An 18,803-nucleotide genomic window follows, 5' to 3' on the forward strand; every position below is an offset into this window, starting at 1 on the left:
CTCGCATCTGTCACAGCGGGCAGCGAGAGCTGTCAGCAGACGGCAGCAGGCGGTTCAAAACTGGCAGTGCTGCTTGTATGGGGTTGCCGCAGCGCATCGCCTCTGACTGACCGGTAGCCCACGCGCAGCGACTTGGGAACTCCAGGACAAGGGTTGCCAAATCTTGGCGTCGTCACCGCGATGGAACATTCGGTCTTGCGCAGGCACATTGACGAGACAATCCTGCAGAGAGATGGCAGACGCCCTCAATGGGAACAGGCCAGGGTCACAGCTGTGAGGAGCGCTAGCTGAGGAAGCGGAACGCAACAGTAGAGGCAGCAAGCCAAGGTCCCTGCCGCTCTCACTTGGGGGCGACAGGCGAGCTGCACTTCTTGGCGGGATTGCCGTAGCGAATGCCCCACAGCTGGGTTATAACCCTGCCGCCTACACACCGCAGGCGTGCTGTGCCGCCATACCACATTTCCACAACGTGCATACCAGGCTGGGGCTTGGGCTGCGGATTTGGGGTGGGCTTCTTACTGCCATCGCAGGCACCACTGATACATTTGCCCACGGCGCAGAACCGGGGCCCAACCCCGCACCAGCCCTGCATCATACGCCACTCCATGAATTCATGCGAGGTGAGATGGGAGACATGGCAGGCTGCATGACAGCAGTGCATGCAGCTGCGACTCAGGCGCATGCACTTCGCGAGAGACTGCCAGCTGGCCCATCACCGTTGGCTGACCCGTGCACTCACGTATTTGCTGCAGCAAGCCGCGGCACTTGCACACTTGGCACCACCCGCCCTGGGCCCGCACTTTTCTGCCTCTGCTGGAGCCGCGACCGCGAGCAGAGCCATGACCAGTGCTGCCACCGCCGCCAGGCGGCTGCTGTGCGCCGCCGGCATCACCGCCCACGTCCGTTGACGGCTGTGCAGCGCGCCCTGAAACCCGCGATCTGCAAGGTGTGGCGACCCTCAAACTGCGAGTCAGGGTGTGCAGGCAGCGGGCCAGCATGCACTCCAGTTCCGGCTGGGTGGCAGCGGCACGGCAGCCTCGGGCAGCCGCCTGCGGCGCTCAAAAGGCTCAGTGACGGTGCCATAACACGATGCACGCCCTACACACCACACCCAGCCTCTCTTCAAGCCCGCCCAACCACAACTGACCTCCAAGCGCCGGCAATGTCAGAGATCGCTGACTCACTTGTGCCCCAGCGGCCTCACAGAGGCTCCTAGTGTTACTGGATCGCTCGCCGGGGGCCTGTGCAAAGTGGGCTCGTGGCCTGCTGCGGTGCCTGCTCAGTGAAGGAGGGCGCGGGGTGGGGAGCGTAGAACCGTGCGGAGCCCCCGTTTTGGCGAAGAGATCGACGATCGCCCTCTTCTAGCATCACAGAATGGCAATTGGGGGTACCCACGAGCAGCCGCTGCCCCGACCGGCCGGCGGCGGCCAGTTCCAGCGGCAACCGCAGCTCCCCGTCTCAACTGGCGACTACGGCTTCCCCCACGCGTTTTTCGGTTGATCTTGTTCTAAGGGACAGTACAGTTTGGTCATATGAGATGGATGGCTGGCGCAGGTGTGCTATGGGCATGGGCATAAGGGCATTTGTTGTGAGTCATACTGTGCCACGAGTGTGTGTGGGCTGTTGCAGGCAGTTCGGTAGAGAGGAAGATGTGGCGGTAACGCAGATGTATTGATCGGCAGGCGCCGCAGGTGCAACGTGCAGCAATGATCATAGCAGCACAGCGGAGCGAGTGCCTAGAAGTCGTGCCGAGCAGAGTGCACAGACAGACAGGGGAAGAGGATGGGTGGCGGGGTGCGCTCAGCACATGAATCAATGGAGGGCTTGAAAAACACATGGCTTCGGGTGCAGCAGATTTGGTGTCAATTTGGAAACCATCAGTGTGGCAGGCTTTCGCTGACAAGAATGAGGAAGGGATTGAAAGCAAAGAGTGGCAGCCGGAAAACGCCAGCCAGCGATGAAAGGGGGCTGCTGGGCAGAAAAGGTTTTGCCACAGCAGCCCGGGGGCTGCTGTGGCAAAACTGGTGTGGCATGCCTGCCGGTGCGGAGGTCTAGTGCAGGCAGGAGAGCAGGAGGTCCTCGTAATCTGTTTCGCAGCGGCTCAGATTCGGCAGGCACTCCTGCAGCTCGTTGGAGCAGGTATGGTTGGCAGACCGCAGATCGATGATTTCGTTGTACGCAGAGGCCGTACTTTCTGAACAGCAGCAGGGCAGCAGTGTGTGTGTGTGTGTGAGTCCGTCAAAGGCGGTTGGGCACGTGTGTGCTCCTGGTGACTGCAGGCGGGGCTGCCTGGCAGGCTATCCTGAAACGGGATGCGCTGCCCCTGCTGTATGCCACCTTGCCCAGAGCAGCCAGGAACTTGGCGCAGAGCGGTGCTGCTGAGTGCAGCTGGGCAGAGAGCTAAGATTACAACGTCTGGACAGCAGTGCACGCAGCTCACCCGTCAGGTTTATCAGGTTGGTTGAGCATGTGTTGCTTGTGCTTGTGTGGGCTTAAAGTCTGGTAAAGCAAGAACTAGCTTGCAACATAGACTCCCCGCCGAAACGGGACGGGAACCGGGCGAAAGCAGAGAAAGCAATAAAACAGGGGTGGAGCAAGGCGACATGCAACGCAAGCAGCTGACAGGGCACGCATCGAAACGTGTGTATGACTGGCAAAGTGGCATGGCGCATTGGGGAGAAACGCAACGGTACGGGAGCATGGGCTGGCCAAACGGCAGTGCGGAACGCTAGGTCACTAGAAAAGCAGGGAAAGGCGCACTATGTATGCAATGAGGGCAGCCCCGGCTCGGGGCCGTTGAGAAAGCAGTGGGCGGGAGGGGGGAGGCCCCGGTGTGGGCGGGCCCCATCGAGGGGGGATGGGGCGCGCAAGCGGCCAGATGGGGCGGGGCGCGGGCGGCAGTGGAGTCCTGCGGCTGGGTGGGATATAGGGCAATGAGCGTTGAGCAGTGTGCGATGAGCAATGAGCAATGAGCAGTGAGCAGCCCCTCCCTAAACAAAGTGAAGCGCAGGACGGGGTCCGGTGGATGGGAGGCAAGGAAACGCGGGGGGTTGCCACGTGCGCTACCGCCGCCGCCGCAGGCAGCACCCCTGCGGCGGCGGCAGCGGCAGCAAGCCGTGGACCCAAACGCCGTGCCGCCGCCGCCGCAGGCAGCACCCCTGCGACGGCGGCGGCAGCAAGCCGTGGACCGAAACTCCGTGCCGCCGAGTCCCGTGGCTGTGGCCGTGGGCTTCTGGCAGGAAACTACGGCCGCAGCTCGGCAGCACGGGGGCGTCGCAGCGTGCCGCCGCCGCCGCGCTGCCCCCCGGGCACGGCGGCGGCGGCAGCAAGCTTGGGCCCAAACGCCGTGCCGCCGAGTCCCGTGGCTGCGACCGTAGACCGTGGGCCGGAAACTGCGGCCGCAGCTCGGCGGCACGTGGTTCTGGTCAAATCGCCAAGCGTGCAGCAGCGCCGAACCACGCTTCCCGGCCTCGGCGCATGCCTTCAGGGGCCCCCTATCGCTGGGCACACCCCTCCAACACCGAACATGCGCCCGGGGGGGAGGGCGGCCCGGGCGGCCCAGGCCAAAGTGGGCCGCCCTCGAGCAAGAGGCGGCCGGGCTGTGTGCTGAATGAATGAATGAATGAATGCACTCTGGCACAGCTGGCAATGTGTCCAGCCTGCTGTTGCAAGAGTCCCGGTCTGATGCACAGGCTGCGACTTCGGTCGCACAATTATTGACCTGCTCCATGGCAGCCTTCTCACTTAGGCAGGACACCAGGTCGGCGGCACATGTAACTGCAGGCAGCCAAAAGGGAGCAGGCATACCGTAGATTGTGCAATCAGGCTGACAGGAGGCCTGCTTCAGCCTATTTTTTTAATGACAAGCTGCGGGCGATGAGCAGGGCCTGGAGGTGGCCTGCTGGCAACAGCCTGGCCGGGAACCCACCATTGGCCTGCAGCACTGTATACAGCTCATCTTGGCATGTTGCGGATTCATTTAGAGCGGTTGACAACTCCAGCGTGAGTGTGGTGTTCACAAGTTGGCACGCCGTCAGCTGCAGAGCCAAGTGGAAGCACCCCTGAGTAGCAGCAGGCGGCAGCTGAAGCAATGCAGACACTGCCGCTCCCACCACTATCAGGCACACAAGCAACACACCCTGCTCCCACCCTGCCCTGCGCCGCCCTTCCTGTGCCAGCCCGGCGGCAACAACAGCCCATGAGGCCTACATGTACCTTCGACTTGCACGCTGTCTCTTTGTCAGAAAGCAACTGTGCTTCGGAGTTGCAGACTGACAGGTCGCCTGCTGCGCTGTCCAGCTGCAGGTTCAATGGAAACAGACAGGAAAACTCAGCTGCTTCGTGGAGGTGGCGTGGCGCCGCTGCATTCAATCAGCTGCAGGGCAGCCTGGCTGAGGCCAGGCCAGCTTGCTGGGGCAGCCGCATTCATACCTGACCCTGCAATGTCCCCATCTGGCTGTGCGCGCCCTCCAGCTCCTCCCTCACTTCCTCAAGCGTCTTTTTGGTGCTGTTGTGCTGCGCCTGCGACTCGTTGAGCTGCGCCCTCAGACTGGCAATTGTGCTGAACCGCACGTTAGCCAGATTCTTGTACGTGTGCACTTCACTCTGACTGGTCGCCAGGCTGGCGTTGACTTCATCCAGCCTGCCCTGCAGCACCTGCAGTTGCTCCTGCAGCTGCACAAGCTCCGAGTTCCTGGTTGTAATGCTGCCACGGCACTCTGTCAGCTGCTCCTGCACAGCACCCAGAGTAACGGCATGCGCGTGGCAGGTGAATGGCAACACGGACCACCCATGGTTGGCACGGCAGATCACATGCACCATACGCACGGCAGGCGCTGCACGCACCTCAAGCCCGTATCCGTCCGCTGAGCAGCTCCTGCATAGGGAAACACAGCGGTCCTGCTGAGCAGCAGGCAACAAGCCGGCAAGGGGATGAGGAGGCGCACCAGACGGGAGGCTGCCGCTGCCAGTCAAGACATGCTCCTGAGAATGGCGTGCGTGCTCAGTCACCCCACCGCGCCGCTGCACCTGCCTGCTCACCCCAGGTCCTGCGCCAGTTTGGTGGCGTTGTTCTCACAGCCCGCCAGCAACACAGCCTGCGCTGTGGCGTTGAGCTGCTGCCCCGACAAGCCCTGGGCAAGTAGCGTCGCGTTGGCTTGGCACGTAGCCAGCGCCTGGGCCGTGGCTGACAGGTTGCCGCTGAGGGTTGTTTCACTGGCCTGGCAGCCGCCTAGAGCTGATTTTAACGCCGTCGCATTGGCCTTGCACTCTTGAAGGGCGCCGCTGGCCAGCTGGTACTGGCTCTCAAGCGTGGATGAGCTCAGGCGGCACTGGGAGAGGCCGACGGCGGTGCTGCTGAGCGACGCATTGGCTGTGGAGAATTTGTTCCGCCAGCTTATCTTATCTGAGTTGCACTGGTTCTTTTCCTTGATACACGAGCTATATGAGGCACGCGTGTCGTTGTACAGCTTTGTGTATTTGTTGGCGATGTCGTTTGTTGTTTTGAGCTGCAGGAGCAAGGTTGGCGGGGCCTTGCCCCAAGGCATCCGTGGTGGGCAACCGTTCATTCCGGCATGCAGGGCTGCCCGCTCTGCCGCACCATCACATGCATCACTCATTTGTGGCATGCATTGGCGTTGGCTGGCTGCCGAGGCGGCGGCGGCGGCGGCAGCCTGCCTGACTGAGTCAGCCAACGGCACCCCGCTGAGCTTGCCTGCAACTGGAGCGGGGCGATCGTGGAGTTGCAGACCCGCCAGCGATTCCAATATGTGGTGACCTTGTTGTTGCAGCTGATGTAGTAGGTCGTCACATTGCTGAGTTTTGTGTAGCAGGTCTTGTTTGCAGCGGTCGCGGTGTTGAGCTGCGTCAGGCAGGCGGACAGCGTGGTCGGCGTTGCCACCGCTGCCGCCAGCTTTCTGCTCACCCTGGAGCTGCTTGCATCCCTGCCTGCCGCTGCACGCAGCACAGGGCGATATCACACAGGGGAGAGGGGAAAGGGGGAGAGGCGGCATGGCCGGAACCGGAGACTGACGTCACGCGTCACGTCCCTCTGGGTGCCTTTCAACGACTTCAGCCGCCCGTTTCAGAGCATCCAGAGGGCTGGCAAGCCGGCTGCGTGGCCAGCTCCGTGCAAACCCGGGCAACTGCGCTGCGCTGCGCTGCGCAGTCCCTGGGTTCACCCCCAATTTCAGCAGCTGCAGAACTGCTCACCCTGCGCGGCGCCACACGATGCCAGCAGGCTGAGGAGGACGACCCACAGCACCCTTCTCGCCATTCAGGAGTTGGAGAGGCAGAGCGGCAGGTGCTAAGTACTCTGAAACGCGAGAATGCATGAAAGGCGAAGATGCAGGCGCTATTTTCGCGTTGTGCCGGAGATGGGCGAAACGCCACGTGGGTATCGTGACGCTGGCAAAGGTATATGCAGGAGAATTGCATCTAAATACTCCATATCCGTCTGAAGGAAGGAAAATGGAGACTCAGTGGGGAGCTCGGAGGCTGTCCGGACGGGACTGCTGGATGGAGTGCAGCGTCAGAGTGGCGTGATTGTGTATCCTTGCACCGCCTAGGTCAACCTGATCGTGAACAGGACGTTGCTGCAGAGAGACGATTCTCCGGTGCTGTGGGCTGACGTTGTGTAGCTGGCGCTTCGCCGCCATCTGCCAGCCACCAGTGGTCAGGCATGAGGTGTGTTGGTTGTGTTGCGGAGGAGTGATAAGATGCACTGTAATGAATGCAAAGTAATTGACCTGTATGGAAGAATCGGCAACCAATCATGGGAAAAGCAAGAAACTGGGAAAGCAACAAGCAGCAACATTGTCTAATGAACCAATGAGAGCTGGGGGAGATGACACTGCTGCTTTCCAGCATGGATGATTGGGGCAGGCGGGAACCGGAGCTGCCATGGCGCAGGAGGCAGCCGAGCGCCTGCACCTCCCATACGCACACCGGTAGCACGTCTAGCCCAGTCCCCGCTGCCTGCGCGTATCCGCCATGGCTTGGAACAGGTTGCTAGGGAGCAGCACCCGGCCCGGCGGCACCAGGGTGATTCGCCACTTCTTCTTCAAGCACCATGCCGGGTTGTATGCATCTGCGATGCCGACCAGGCCGCCATCGCTGCTGATAGTGGCGCCCGTGGCATTGCTGCCGCCGATGCCGCCCAAAGTCGCGTTGCCCTCAGTGGCGGCAGAGGTAGCGGCGACCGACTCCGCATAGCGTGAGTCCCTGGACTGGACGGGGGGCAGGTAGGAGCCAATGAAGTTGAGCAGCGGGCCAAATTCGCAGGACGGCAGCTCCAGCTTGGCGCCTCGCGCAGATGGGGCTATGTTCCAGAACGTGTTGTTGGCGCCTGCACGACGGCAGTATCATATGCGGCGATCAGTCCACAGAGGGACCAGAGATCGGCCATGGGACATCCTGAAGCAAATGAGCCGGAAGCATAACAGCCAGCTTCCAGCCTGCCAGCAGATAGGCACAACTCTGAACGGCGCAGGCGGATGCACGCGCGCCTGAGTGTGCGCCCCGGGTCTCTTCGCCGCCGCTGCGGAAGGCGCGTGTGGCCTTGCCCAGCCTCAAGAGGCCGAACAGGTTGTTGTGAGGCCCTACAACAGGAGACACATGCAGCACTCAGCAGCCACCGGCATAAGTGCCACCAAACCCTCAGCAGGACACCACTGCAAATGGCACAGCATGCATGCCAGGCGTCCTCTGCTCCCACCCTCCCTCACACCTGCACGGTGGCAATCGATGTTCATATCGACGCCCGTGCCGCTAGAAAACACCTGCAGGAAGACCACAGTTGCGGTCAGGGCTGCAACAGCAACAAGCAGGGCCCCAGCAGCACTGCCATGCACAGCATCCAGCAGGGCCCCGGCACTGGGCAGGCACGGCGCCGCCACAGCAGCTCACATTCCGCTCTGCAAAGCCATCCAGGGACAGGTCGTGCATATAGCGGGTCCCGATGTTGAAGCTGTGGCATGCCAGGCAGGGAGGGGGGGAGAGACCAGGCGTGAAAGCTGGCAGCAGTGGGGGCGGCGACGAGATGGGCCGCTGGGCTCGCCGCCAACAACACAGGCCTCCGACCAAATGCTCCGCGGCACAGCACATGTAGCAGCTGGGAACCGCCCTTGCCCTCCACTGCCCTTGGCTGCTGCTCCCGCCACCGCTGCCGCCCCCCCCCGCCCGCCCCACACACTCACAAGCGGAAGGAGACGTCTGCGGAGCGGCCGATCATGAGGGCATGGTGGCCGTTGTCGGGGTAGGTGCTCTGGCTCCAGCGCGGCCTCTCCACCACCAACGAGACGGACCGCACACTCACAAAGTCAGACTGGGTGACCACGATGCCGTTGTCGGCGTTGATGATCCTGATCTGCACGTGCCGCCCAGCAGCAAGGCGACGGGCAGGCGGGCGGCGCCAATCGGAACGGGGCCCACGTATAGCCAGCGCCGGCAGCGGCCGGTGGGGCGCGGCGGCACGCGGCGAGCTGGGGCTGACGGCCAGGCTTGGCATGGCGCAAGGCATGGCTGCCTGGCGCAGCTGCTGCGGGCGAGGCCAGGAGCACTCACGTTGCGGATCCAGGCATTGACGACGCTGGTGACTGCAATGGCATTGTAGCCCTTGCACCCCAGATGCACTGGGTAGACATCTGCGAGAGGGCAGGGGGCGCCGCAGGCGGCAGCAGCGGCACACGCTCGTCACTCGCTGTTGCAGCGGGCAGCAGAGGCGGGGCATCCACAGTGCTTCTGCCGGTATGCAACTGCTGCTCTGCTGGCCAGCCAGCAGGGCGCACAGCTCTGCCCTCACCCCAGGGGAACTTGAAAGTGAAGTTCTCTATGCCGCTATGCTGCACAGAGGCGTAGATTTGGTACACATGCACCTGCAGGAGGTGCCGGCAAGATGGGTGTGGTGTCCGGAAGGTGAGGTTCCGAGCCGATCAGCTGTCACCGGCCCCGCGGCCATACCTGCCACCGAGTGCGGAGGTTGTAAGGCAGGGGCCGTGACAGCTGGATCCAGTTGCTGCCCTTGGCCGTAACTCTGAAAGAGAAACGGATGTGGTCCGCACCCTCAAACGCATCTGCAGCAGAGGAGGCAGGCAGGAGGTGGGCAGGGAGGTGGGCGGCTGGCTGGCTGGGGTTCGGCAGGCAAGGCGCACAATGCAGGCAGACAGGCAGGCGGGCCAGCCGTGCGCCCAGCCCCTGTCCCTCTGCGCTGCTGCAGCTGCTGCCGTGCAGTACTGCAGCGCACTGCCGCTGCTGCTGCGCCGATGCGCCGCACCCAGCCCCCTCCCTCCTCCCAGGCTGCTCGGTGCAGCACCGGCCGCTGGCAGCCGACTCACTGGTGCCGCTGTCCACCAGGTTGTCTCCATACAGGTAGGCATCCAGGGTGCCGCCCCTGGCTGAAGCCCACACCCCCTCCTCAGCCAGCTCGGAGGCTGCATACTCAGCAGCCACCGCCACCTGGCGCTGGAGCACGGGGGTGAGAGGCAGCAGGCCGCCCGCGCCGCCGCCCGCGCCGCTCTGCTCGACGGCGATGCCCACCGCGTCGCCCCCGGGCCCGCTGGCGGGCACGGCGGTGCCGTTCTGCAGCAGCTGGCGGCGTCTGTTTGGGGAGGGGGCCAGCGCATAGATGCGCACCCACTGGCCCACTTGGATGCCAGCAGTGCTGCTGACCTGCGGCGCAGAGGCAAGCAGCGGCGAGCAGCAGGGCATCAGGCAGAGGATCTCCTCCACGCTATGGCTGCCAGGGGGTCAGCGCCAGCAGGCTCACACGCAGCAGCTGCTCGCAGGCGGCGCTGGGCCAGCCAGGCAGGGGCAGGCCCACCTGCAGGCGCCAGCTGCCCTTGTCGGCGTCGGCTGTGACCCGCGCCAGCTGGTACTTGGCTTGGTTGCCGCCGGCATTGTTGCCGTCGATGCTGGAGCAGGAGGAGCATGAGCAAGGGGTGGTGGGCAGCAGCCATCCTGCCTCTCTCAGGTGCAGGGCTGTGCTGGCTGCCAGCCCCAGCTGGCAGGAGCAGCGGAGTGCAGCGGGAATCCTCACATCAGGAACCCGCTGCCGAAGGACCAGGACTGGCTCCTGCCGTAAATGGCTTGAAGCGGCTTGGGGAAGAACAGGATAGTGTTTCCCATCTGCGGCACGGCAGGAGGCAGCCGTTTGTAGAGGCCAGCCATTCAGCCAGTGAGGGCCGGATTCCTGCCCCAGCAGGGACACCGACACATGCCTCCTGCAGTGCTGGACCCCCACCCTGCACATAACAACCGACTCACGCTGGCGCCTCGCAGCACCACATTGCTTTGGGTGATGGTGATGCTCTGGGTGATGACATACGTGCCGGGCGGCACAAACACGGCCACACCCTGTTTGCCCTGGTTCAGGAAGCCATTGTGCGGGCTCTGCACACAGATGGGCAGCACAGGTGTCAAGCAGGCTGGTGTGACACAAAGAGTGCACAGAGACTGCCACAGGCAACTTGGCATCTCAATCATCTTGGCCAGCCTTCCATCCGCTGCTGGTTCTTGACAAGTGGCCACAGCGGCACTCCACCCACCGTGCACCGCCTCTGTCGCCAACGCGTGCTACAGTCAAATGTGTTGAACAGCGCTGCCACCTCGGAGGCTGCCGCCAGCGCCGCTATGAATGCCTTGGTGTCGTCTGTGGAAGCAGCAGGCAGCATGAATGGGCACGCTGAGAGAGACCTCTGAGCGCGAAGCAGCAGTCTGGGCTTGGACACAAGCATCCTCACCCCCATGTGTACCTGTTTTGCCATTTCCTTTCGCCCCAAAATCCCGCACATTAAACTTGACTGGGTAGCTGGGGATGGCGGCCTGCAGGCCTGTAGCACACAGCGCCCCCAACCGCAACCATCGATGTCGCAGCATGGGCCTGCCGCCTGCTGTCCAAGTAGCCAGCACAGGCTATGCGGCGACCAAGGACAGCTCAACGCAGCCCGCCCCTGCCACAGATCGCTTCCAACGACACATGTGCTGCCCAGCATGCATGTCCCGCAGCGTGCCTGCACCACCTCGACTCACCCATGTAACCGGCATAACTCCAGTCTGCCAGGCGAGCCCGGGGGCTCCACATCTCCCCGTTCCTCCCAAAGAATGGGCTGTAGAAGGCGTTGCTGGAGGCTGGCTGTGGCACAGGCTTGGGCTTGGGGCTGGGCCGGGGCGATGGCTTGGGGCTTGGGCGCGGCACCGGCTTGGATGGCATCTCGCATCTGTCACAGCGGGCAGCGAGAGCTGTCAGCAGACGGCAGCAGGCGGTTCAAAACTGGCAGTGCTGCTTGTATGGGGTTGCCGCAGCGCATCGCCTCTGACTGACCGGTAGCCCACGCGCAGCGACTTGGGAACTCCAGGACAAGGGTTGCCAAATCTTGGCGTCGTCACCGCGATGGAACATTCGGTCTTGCGCAGGCACATTGACGAGACAATCCTGCAGAGAGATGGCAGACGCCCTCAATGGGAACAGGCCAGGGTCACAGCTGTGAGGAGCGCTAGCTGAGGAAGCGGAACGCAACAGTAGAGGCAGCAAGCCAAGGTCCCTGCCGCTCTCACTTGGGGGCGACAGGCGAGCTGCACTTCTTGGCGGGATTGCCGTAGCGAATGCCCCACAGCTGGGTTATAACCCTGCCGCCTACACACCGCAGGCGTGCTGTGCCGCCATACCACATTTCCACAACGTGCATACCAGGCTGGGGCTTGGGCTGCGGATTTGGGGTGGGCTTCTTACTGCCATCGCAGGCACCACTGATACATTTGCCCACGGCGCAGAACCGGGGCCCAACCCCGCACCAGCCCTGCATCATACGCCACTCCATGAATTCATGCGAGGTGAGATGGGAGACATGGCAGGTTGCATGACAGCAGTGCATGCAGCTGCGACTCAGGCGCATGCACTTCGCGAGAGACTGCCAGCTGGCCCATCACCGTTGGCTGACCCGTGCACTCACGTATTTGCTGCAGCAAGCCGCGGCACTTGCACACTTGGCACCACCCGCCCTGGGCCCGCACTTTTCTGCCTCTGCTGGAGCCGCGACCGCGAGCAGAGCCATGACCAGTGCTGCCACCGCCGCCAGGCGGCTGCTGTGCGCCGCCGGCATCACCGCCCACGTCCGTTGACGGCTGTGCAGCGCGCCCTGAAACCCGCGATCTGCAAGGTGTGGCGACCTCCAAACTGCGAGTCAGGGTGTGCAGGCAGCGGGCCAGCATGCACTCCAGTTCCGGCTGGGTGGCAGCGGCACGGCAGCCTCGGGCAGCCGCCTGCGGCGCTCAAAAGGCTCAGTGACGGTGCCATAACACGATGCACGCCCTACACACCACACCCAGCCTCTCTTCAAGCCCGCCCAACCACAACTGACCTCCAAGCGCCGGCAATGTCAGAGATCGCTGACCAACTTGTGTCCCAGCGGCCTCACAGAGGCTCCTAGTGTTACTGGATCGCTCGCCGGGGGCCTGTGCAAAGTGGGTTCGTGGCCTGCTGCGGTGCCTGCTCAGCGAGGGAGGGCGCGGGGTGGGGAGCGTAGAACCGTGCGGAGCCCCCGTTTTGGCGAAGGGATCGACGATCGCCCTCTTCTAGCATCACAGAATGGCAATTGGGGGTACCCGCGAGCAGCCGCTGCCCCGACCGGCCGGCGGCGGCCAGTTCCTGCGGCAACCGCAGTTCGCCGTGCCAAGTCCAAACCGCCGACCAGCCACGCGTTTTCAGTCGGAGACTGTGCTTGTGAGGACGCACCGTGATTCCAACTTGATGCAAAATTGGGTGAGAATAACAAAAAAGAATTCAACAACTCAAGCCAAGAAGAAGAATTCAACAACTCGAGGCAAAACCTTGATTGACACAGCTCCAGGTGCGACATAACGCAACATCGAGGGAATGTAACTGCTGGTGCGCTCAGTTGGGCAAGGCAATACAGCAGGCGGTTGGGGGCGGAGCAACACTGGGTAACAAGGAGGCGGATGCTGCCGCCGAAGGGCCATGGTGATCATGCAACCGACAGCCGGAGAATAGCACAGTACATGAGTTGCGTGTCTTGGAAGGAGGTTTGCGAGATGTGTGCGCCTTGCCTGGCACACAATGGCTGAGCTCGCCCAAGGACAACCCTCCAGCACCAGGGTAAAGTGAAGCCTCATGGCGACCAGCCTAGTTCTTGGGCCGGCGGACGGCTGGGATGGCCAGGCGCTGCTGGCGCGTGGCCACCATTGCAGGGAAGAGGTCTGGCGGAGACAGGGCGGCCCCAGCCCGCTTCTGCTCCACCCACCACGCCACTCCCGGAGTGCAGTAGGCCGGGAAGAGGGGGGTGGGGGTGCCAGCGGGAGAGCCCGGGCCAGCGATGCCGGCGGCGCCCTTGGCGGGAGGCCCAAACCCGCCCACATAGTTGAGCAGGGGACCGTAGCCGCAGTCGGGGATGGCCAGGCTGGCGGTAGGGCGAGAGCTGGCATAGATGTTCCACCAAGTGTTGTTGGCAGCTGCAGTGGATAGCAGGAACGGGTGAGCACTTGCCACGGGCCTGGGCCACATGCAGGGACAGCAACGGATGAGCGGCCTTAAGCCAAGGCTGCCGTGGGGAAAGGTGCTGCCGCCGGGGCGAGCCCCCACCTGCGTGTGCTCCCTTGCTGGCGGCGCCGCTGCTCTGGAAGGTGCGGGACCCCAGCCCCACATCAATGTTGCTCCAAAGGTTGTTGTGCACGCCTGCGGGGAGGGCGCAGAGGGCGCAGCAGCCAGGAAGGTCTTACGCCAGTGCAAGGGAACTGGCTGGAGTGCCAGGGATGGCGGGCACGAGCGCGAGAAGGCGTGGGAAGCATACGGGGCAACGCAGCCGTGCCCTCCAACCCACCTCCTCTGTGCATGTCCATGCTCATGTCCACTCCCCGGCTGTTGGTGTAGGCGCACTCCTGGCTCCACACGTCCAGGGTGAGGTCGTGAATGAAGCGGCCCTTGAACGTGAGGCTGCAAGATGGAAGGGCAGCGGGCACATGGGGAAGCAGGCACGCTGGGTGCGATGCAGCCCGGGAGCAGCTGGGCTGGCGAGAAACAAGCCGCAAGCATGCGGCAGGCAGGGGGCGAGGGGGGTGGCAGGCCAGCCAGCCAGCTGGCAGCGCTCACTCTGTGAAGTGAACCAGGCTGCTGGCGGCAGCCCACAGGCCGTGGTGGCCGCTGCTGTAACCGACGCCCTTGTTGCCCCTGCGGCGAGACACCCACACCGGGGACAGTGAGAGCCTGCCCCTGCTGAGATGTGCAGTGGCCAGGCCTGCGCAAGGCCATGGCCGCGCCATGCGAGGGCTGGACACCACCCCAGGCAGCTGTCTGCAGTCGCCGCTGCCGGCCCGGCCCCGCCGCCACCGACGCCGGCCCTCTGCAGCCCGCCGACGCCTGCCTTTCCCCGGCCCCCCCGCCTGCAGCCGCATGCAGATGTGGGACCACACCTGTTCCGCGTAAACTCAAGGGTGATGTTTTGCATGGTGATGAGGTCACAGTTGATGGACTCTGCCCCGTTGTCGGCATCAATGATGCGCACCTGCAAGCACAACGCAGCGGCATGTGGCAGGTGTGACGGGCAGGGGAAGGTCGTGCGGGAGGGCTCAGCGGGAGCGGTGCCAGCAGGCCCTCACGTTTCGGATCCAGGCGTTGGCGCAGGACTGGAACCGGAAGGCATTGTACCCCTTGGCGCCAAAGTGGGCGGGGTAGGTGTCTGCACGGGGCGCAAGGGGCAAGGCACAGGAAGCAAAGGGGATTGAACCTTCTCCAACTGCCACCCACAGGCTGCGCCAAGGCGCATACAGGCCCAGCAGGCCACGCACAGCACACTAGCTGGCGGCCAGCCGCGGCAGCAGGCTGCGGCGCAGGTGCAGGCACAGGCCAAAAGGCACAGCGAGAGATGCAGGCGCAGGGCAGGCTGGCGGCTCACCCCACTGAAACTCCACAGTGAAATCCTCATACCCCACGTGCTGCACAGAGTGCTCAAACGAATAGACAGCCACCTGCAGCGCGCAAAAGCAGGGAGGAGCAGGGAGTTGCAGGCAGAGAAGCACACCTCTAAGCAGGTTCAGTGCGGGAGCCGCTCCCAGAATGAATGGCGCATACAACAGCAGAGATGACGGAAGGCGCGGTGGCGACTGCCGGGGAGGCGGGCAGGCAAGGCGCACCTGCCACTCAGGCCTGAGATCGTATGGCAACGGTCGCTCCAGCTCGATCCAGCCGCTGCCTACCGCAGATACCCTGCAGGTGCAACGTGGTGGGCGGGGTCGCGCCCAGCACTGGGCATGCCAGGGCTGCTGCCAGCTGTCAGCAGTGCACCAATCAGCAGGTGTGGCAATCAGCAGTTGCAACAAGCACCCATGGTGGCAAGAGCCGGGGGTGGAGCGCAGACCTGGAGATGAAGCGGATGCGCTCGCCGCCGAATGGGGCTGCAGGCAGAGGCACAGCGGCCAACGCGAAGGGGTCAGCAGGCCAAGACGCTGCAGGAGCGCGTGCCTCAGCACATGGCTCGCACACGCTGGCGCCAGCTGCCCAGAGCGAGCAGGGGCAGGGGCACGCAGGCAGCACGCAGCCACAGCAGGCAGCCCCGCACACTTACATTTGCCGCTGTCCACAGCATTGTTGAAAAAGATGTATGCGTCCAGGGTGCCTGCCGCCGAGGTGGCGGGAGCCTTCTCGCCTCCCTGCTCGTCCCCCTCCTCACCGCTGCTGCTGGCACCTGGCACCTCTGGCTGGCCCAGGCCCAGCGCCTCTGCCTCCTTCTCCCACTCCTTCATCGCCTTTCTGATGCGCCGGCACCGGTGGCGATCGCCCTTCCTACCGCACATCCTGCGCTTGCTGCCCTTCTTCTTGCTGCTGCCGCTGCTGCTGCCACCATCGTCCTCCGAGGTTGCCTGCTGCTTCTCGGTGAGCTGGCGGCGGGAGATGGGCTGCGGCTGCGGCTCCTCCTCCTCCTCCCACAGCTCCATTTCGGCCTCTGCCTCCCAAGGCTCCACCTGCACCTTCACCCGCTCACGCCCCTCCTGCTCCTCCCCCAGCAGCTGCCGCCGCGGGCCGGTGGCCAGCGGCTTGGTGGCATACAGGCGGATCCAGCGGCCAGCTGTGATGCCGCGGGTGGTGTCCACCTGCATCCCCGTGACGGCAGGCAGACAGGCACGCAGACTAATCAACAGGTGGCAAGGCACACAAAGCGAACAGCCAGTGGGTGAAAAGCAGCAGCCATGTGACACTCGACGGACCGTGGCAGGCTCTCAGCAGGCACCTCACCGACAGGCGGCGGTCGCCCTTGCGTGCGGCGCCAGTCACGCGAGCCAGCTGGAACTGCGTGACGGCGCTGTCGTACCGCCGGCCGCGGCACCTGCAGTTAGACGGGCCAGGTGGAGAGCATACGCAGCGCCACGCGTCAAGGCCAGCCCATCGCATCAAGGCTGCTGTGCTGGTGGGCTGCTTGACAGAGGTGCTGCTCCCCATGCAAGACCGCTGCCCGGCGCACGTGAGGAAGCCGCCCATGTAGCTCCAAGCCATCAGGTTGCCATAGACGTGCTGCAACGCACGGGGGAAGTAGAGCACCGTCTTGTCCACCTGCGGCAGAGCAGGGCGGGGCAAGCAAGAGGGTTCAGGCGAGATGGCCCATCCCACCAGCCGCTGGTAGGCCCGAAGGCAGGGTCTGGGAAGCAAGCATGGAGAATGGACCTGGCCAGTGCGGTGTTGGCAGCGATGTTGGCGGCAGCAGCACGCAGGCTCACCCCTTCGCCGCGGACCGCCACATTGCTCTGTGTGAGCTCGATGAACTGAGTGATGCGGTACCGCCCGGCTGGCAGCAGCACCGCCACCCCTGCCTGCCCCTCGTTGCCCATGCCGGTCTGCAGCGCAGCGGCGCTCGATAGGGGTCAGCGCAAGCAGCACCGGGGGCTGGGTTTGCCAGAATGGAAGCAAGCAGGAAACAGTGCACAAACTCATCGCGAGCTGGGCAGGCCGGCAGTGCACTCCCAACACCAGCCAACCCACCTTTGGGACGCCCAAGCGGGCGGCGGCCGCCGACGCAGCCTTGAGCGCAGCCAGCACAGCCTTTGTGTCATCTGCAGGGGGGGAGCCGGAAGGGTGAGGAGCCAGCCCAGCAGCCCCCGGCAAGGTAGCAGGCACAAGAGATGCCATGGCTGCTGGCTGAGCCCGCGTCGGTGGCATGTGGCAATGGCAGGCGGTTGCGGGCCGTGCATCCCCCTTGCCTGCCACGCCATCTCCCTTGGCACCATACGCCAGCACATTGAACTGGACCGGGTAGGAGGGGATGGGCCGCTCGTTGGCTGCAGGCAGGCAGGCAGGCAGGCAGAGCACAGTGTCCAGCACAGGCAGGGTCAGGTAGCAGCATGCTGCACGACCGCTGCCACCCAGCAGGTAGGAGCACTGAGACTCGGCACGGCGTGGAAGCTAAGGGAGCAGGCATGCCATGCGCCACCCAACCTGCCACCGTGCATCTCACCACAGTTGCCAACCTACACACACACAGCCTGCCAGCTCCTCACCCATGTATCCTGCGTAGCTCCAGTCGGGGAGGCGCCCTGTGGGCGTCCACAGCTCGCCATCACGGCCCCACAGCCAGCTGTACTGGGTGGTGGCGTTGCCCAGGTCCCCAGGAAAGACGGCCAGGGGAGAGGGAGGCGAAGGAGAGGGCGGGGGTGAGTGGAATGGTGAAGGGGGAGAGGGTGATGGAGGCGGTGGAGGGGGCGATGGTTGTGGGAGAACGGGGGAGGGAGGTGGCGGCGAGGGGGATTGAGGCGGGAGTGGCGACGGCGGCGGAGGAGAGAGGGAGACGGGCTTGATGATTTGGGAGGGTGGCGGGGGCCGGCTGCGGCGAGGCGGCTTGGGGCTAGGAGGCGGCCTGGGCTTCTTTGGCGGCCTAGGGCTTGGCGGCGGCGGCTTGGGCTTCTTTGGCGGCCTGGGGCTTGGTGGCGGCGGCTTCGGCTTTGGCTTGCCTCCCTGACATGGTCCGCTGACGCATTTGCCGACTCCGCAGTAGGCAGAGGATGTGCCGCAGGTGCCCTGCAGTCAGCGAGGGGCAACGCACGAGCAAGGCACCCGTCAGAGCAGCACCTGTCAGAGCAGCATGCTGAAAGGGAGGGCCAGGAAGGCGGCGCCAACCACCCGCCTGATGGCAGAGCATGCCATCCAAGCACTCACACTGGTGCTGCAGCACTTGTTGGCCTCCTGGCAGGGCTTGCCTCCATTCAAAACGCCGCAGATCAACTCTGCATGGGGTCGGGCATGCATGAGATCAGCAGGCTTGAGGCGGGGATACCGGGAACGGCGGGTGGCACCGCCCTGAAGGGCGGAACTGCGCGCCGAAAGGCTGCCGCCACTGCCATGCTGCTGACTGCATCGCACAAGCTCACTCTGGATTGCGTCCTCCCAGGTCTGGCAAGGGCCGCTCACGCAGTTGATGGCAGCGCAGTATGGTGCGCTCTTGCCGCAGTAGCCCTGCGAGCGGCGGACGGCGGCGCATGGTGGGAACTGCTGTTGAGGACCAGCAGCACTGCTGCGAGGTCACGGATGGGCACGCACCTTCTTGTTGCAGCAGGCGCGCCGGTCGGCACACGGCTTGTTGCGGTTGCGCACGCCGCACTTCTTGGCGGCGGACGCAGGAGCCGCCGCCGCCGCCGCGAGGCACAGCAGCAGCAGGGTGTGCACACGCATCTTGCTCTGTCTCCTCAGCAGCTCGTCATCTGCGGGGGTGATACGAGGCAATGGGCGAGCTTGACCACCCACCTGCAGCTTGTTAGCTGGGGGCCGCGTGCAGCGGTTACGCGCAGGCAGGGTTCAGGGCTTTTTAAAATGC

At 64.1% G+C, this 18,803-nt stretch overlaps 3 protein-coding genes across 3 annotated transcripts; all 3 read right to left on the reverse strand.

Annotated features, from left to right (window-relative positions):
* Positions 1-4,425: 4,425 nt before the first annotated feature.
* Positions 4,426-6,274, reverse strand: CHLNCDRAFT_137071 (hypothetical protein; the record flags this gene model as incomplete). Its single annotated transcript, XM_005845383.1, has 5 exons — positions 4,426-4,731; positions 4,846-4,876; positions 5,041-5,507; positions 5,777-5,952; positions 6,211-6,274. 5 exons carry the CDS (start codon positions 6,272-6,274, stop codon positions 4,426-4,428), a joined length of 1,044 nt encoding a protein of 347 aa, XP_005845445.1.
* Positions 6,275-6,956: 682 nt separating this feature from the next.
* CHLNCDRAFT_137072 (hypothetical protein) lies at positions 6,957-11,206 on the reverse strand (the record flags this gene model as incomplete). The annotated part of the gene is made up of 15 exons (XM_005845384.1): positions 6,957-7,345; positions 7,500-7,598; positions 7,727-7,778; positions 7,906-7,966; positions 8,196-8,365; positions 8,563-8,642; positions 8,801-8,873; positions 8,959-9,071; positions 9,333-9,666; positions 9,818-9,908; positions 10,034-10,122; positions 10,261-10,386; positions 10,542-10,645; positions 10,749-10,826; positions 11,026-11,206. 15 exons carry the CDS (start codon positions 11,204-11,206, stop codon positions 6,957-6,959), a joined length of 2,040 nt encoding a protein of 679 aa, XP_005845446.1.
* Positions 11,207-13,135: 1,929 nt separating this feature from the next.
* Positions 13,136-18,661, reverse strand: CHLNCDRAFT_137073 (hypothetical protein; the record flags this gene model as incomplete). Its single annotated transcript, XM_005845385.1, has 17 exons — positions 13,136-13,461; positions 13,592-13,684; positions 13,830-13,942; positions 14,099-14,176; positions 14,419-14,510; positions 14,605-14,684; positions 14,901-14,973; positions 15,139-15,211; positions 15,363-15,399; positions 15,570-16,095; positions 16,238-16,328; positions 16,464-16,552; positions 16,717-16,833; positions 16,979-17,049; positions 17,221-17,274; positions 18,361-18,445; positions 18,530-18,661. 17 exons carry the CDS (start codon positions 18,659-18,661, stop codon positions 13,136-13,138), a joined length of 2,130 nt encoding a protein of 709 aa, XP_005845447.1.
* Between the last annotated feature and the right edge of the window lie 142 nt (positions 18,662-18,803).

The sequence above is a fragment of the Chlorella variabilis genome (assembly GCF_000147415.1).
Source record: "Chlorella variabilis unplaced genomic scaffold CHLNCscaffold_18, whole genome shotgun sequence".
Classification (NCBI taxonomy): Eukaryota; Viridiplantae; Chlorophyta; class Trebouxiophyceae; order Chlorellales; family Chlorellaceae; genus Chlorella; species Chlorella variabilis.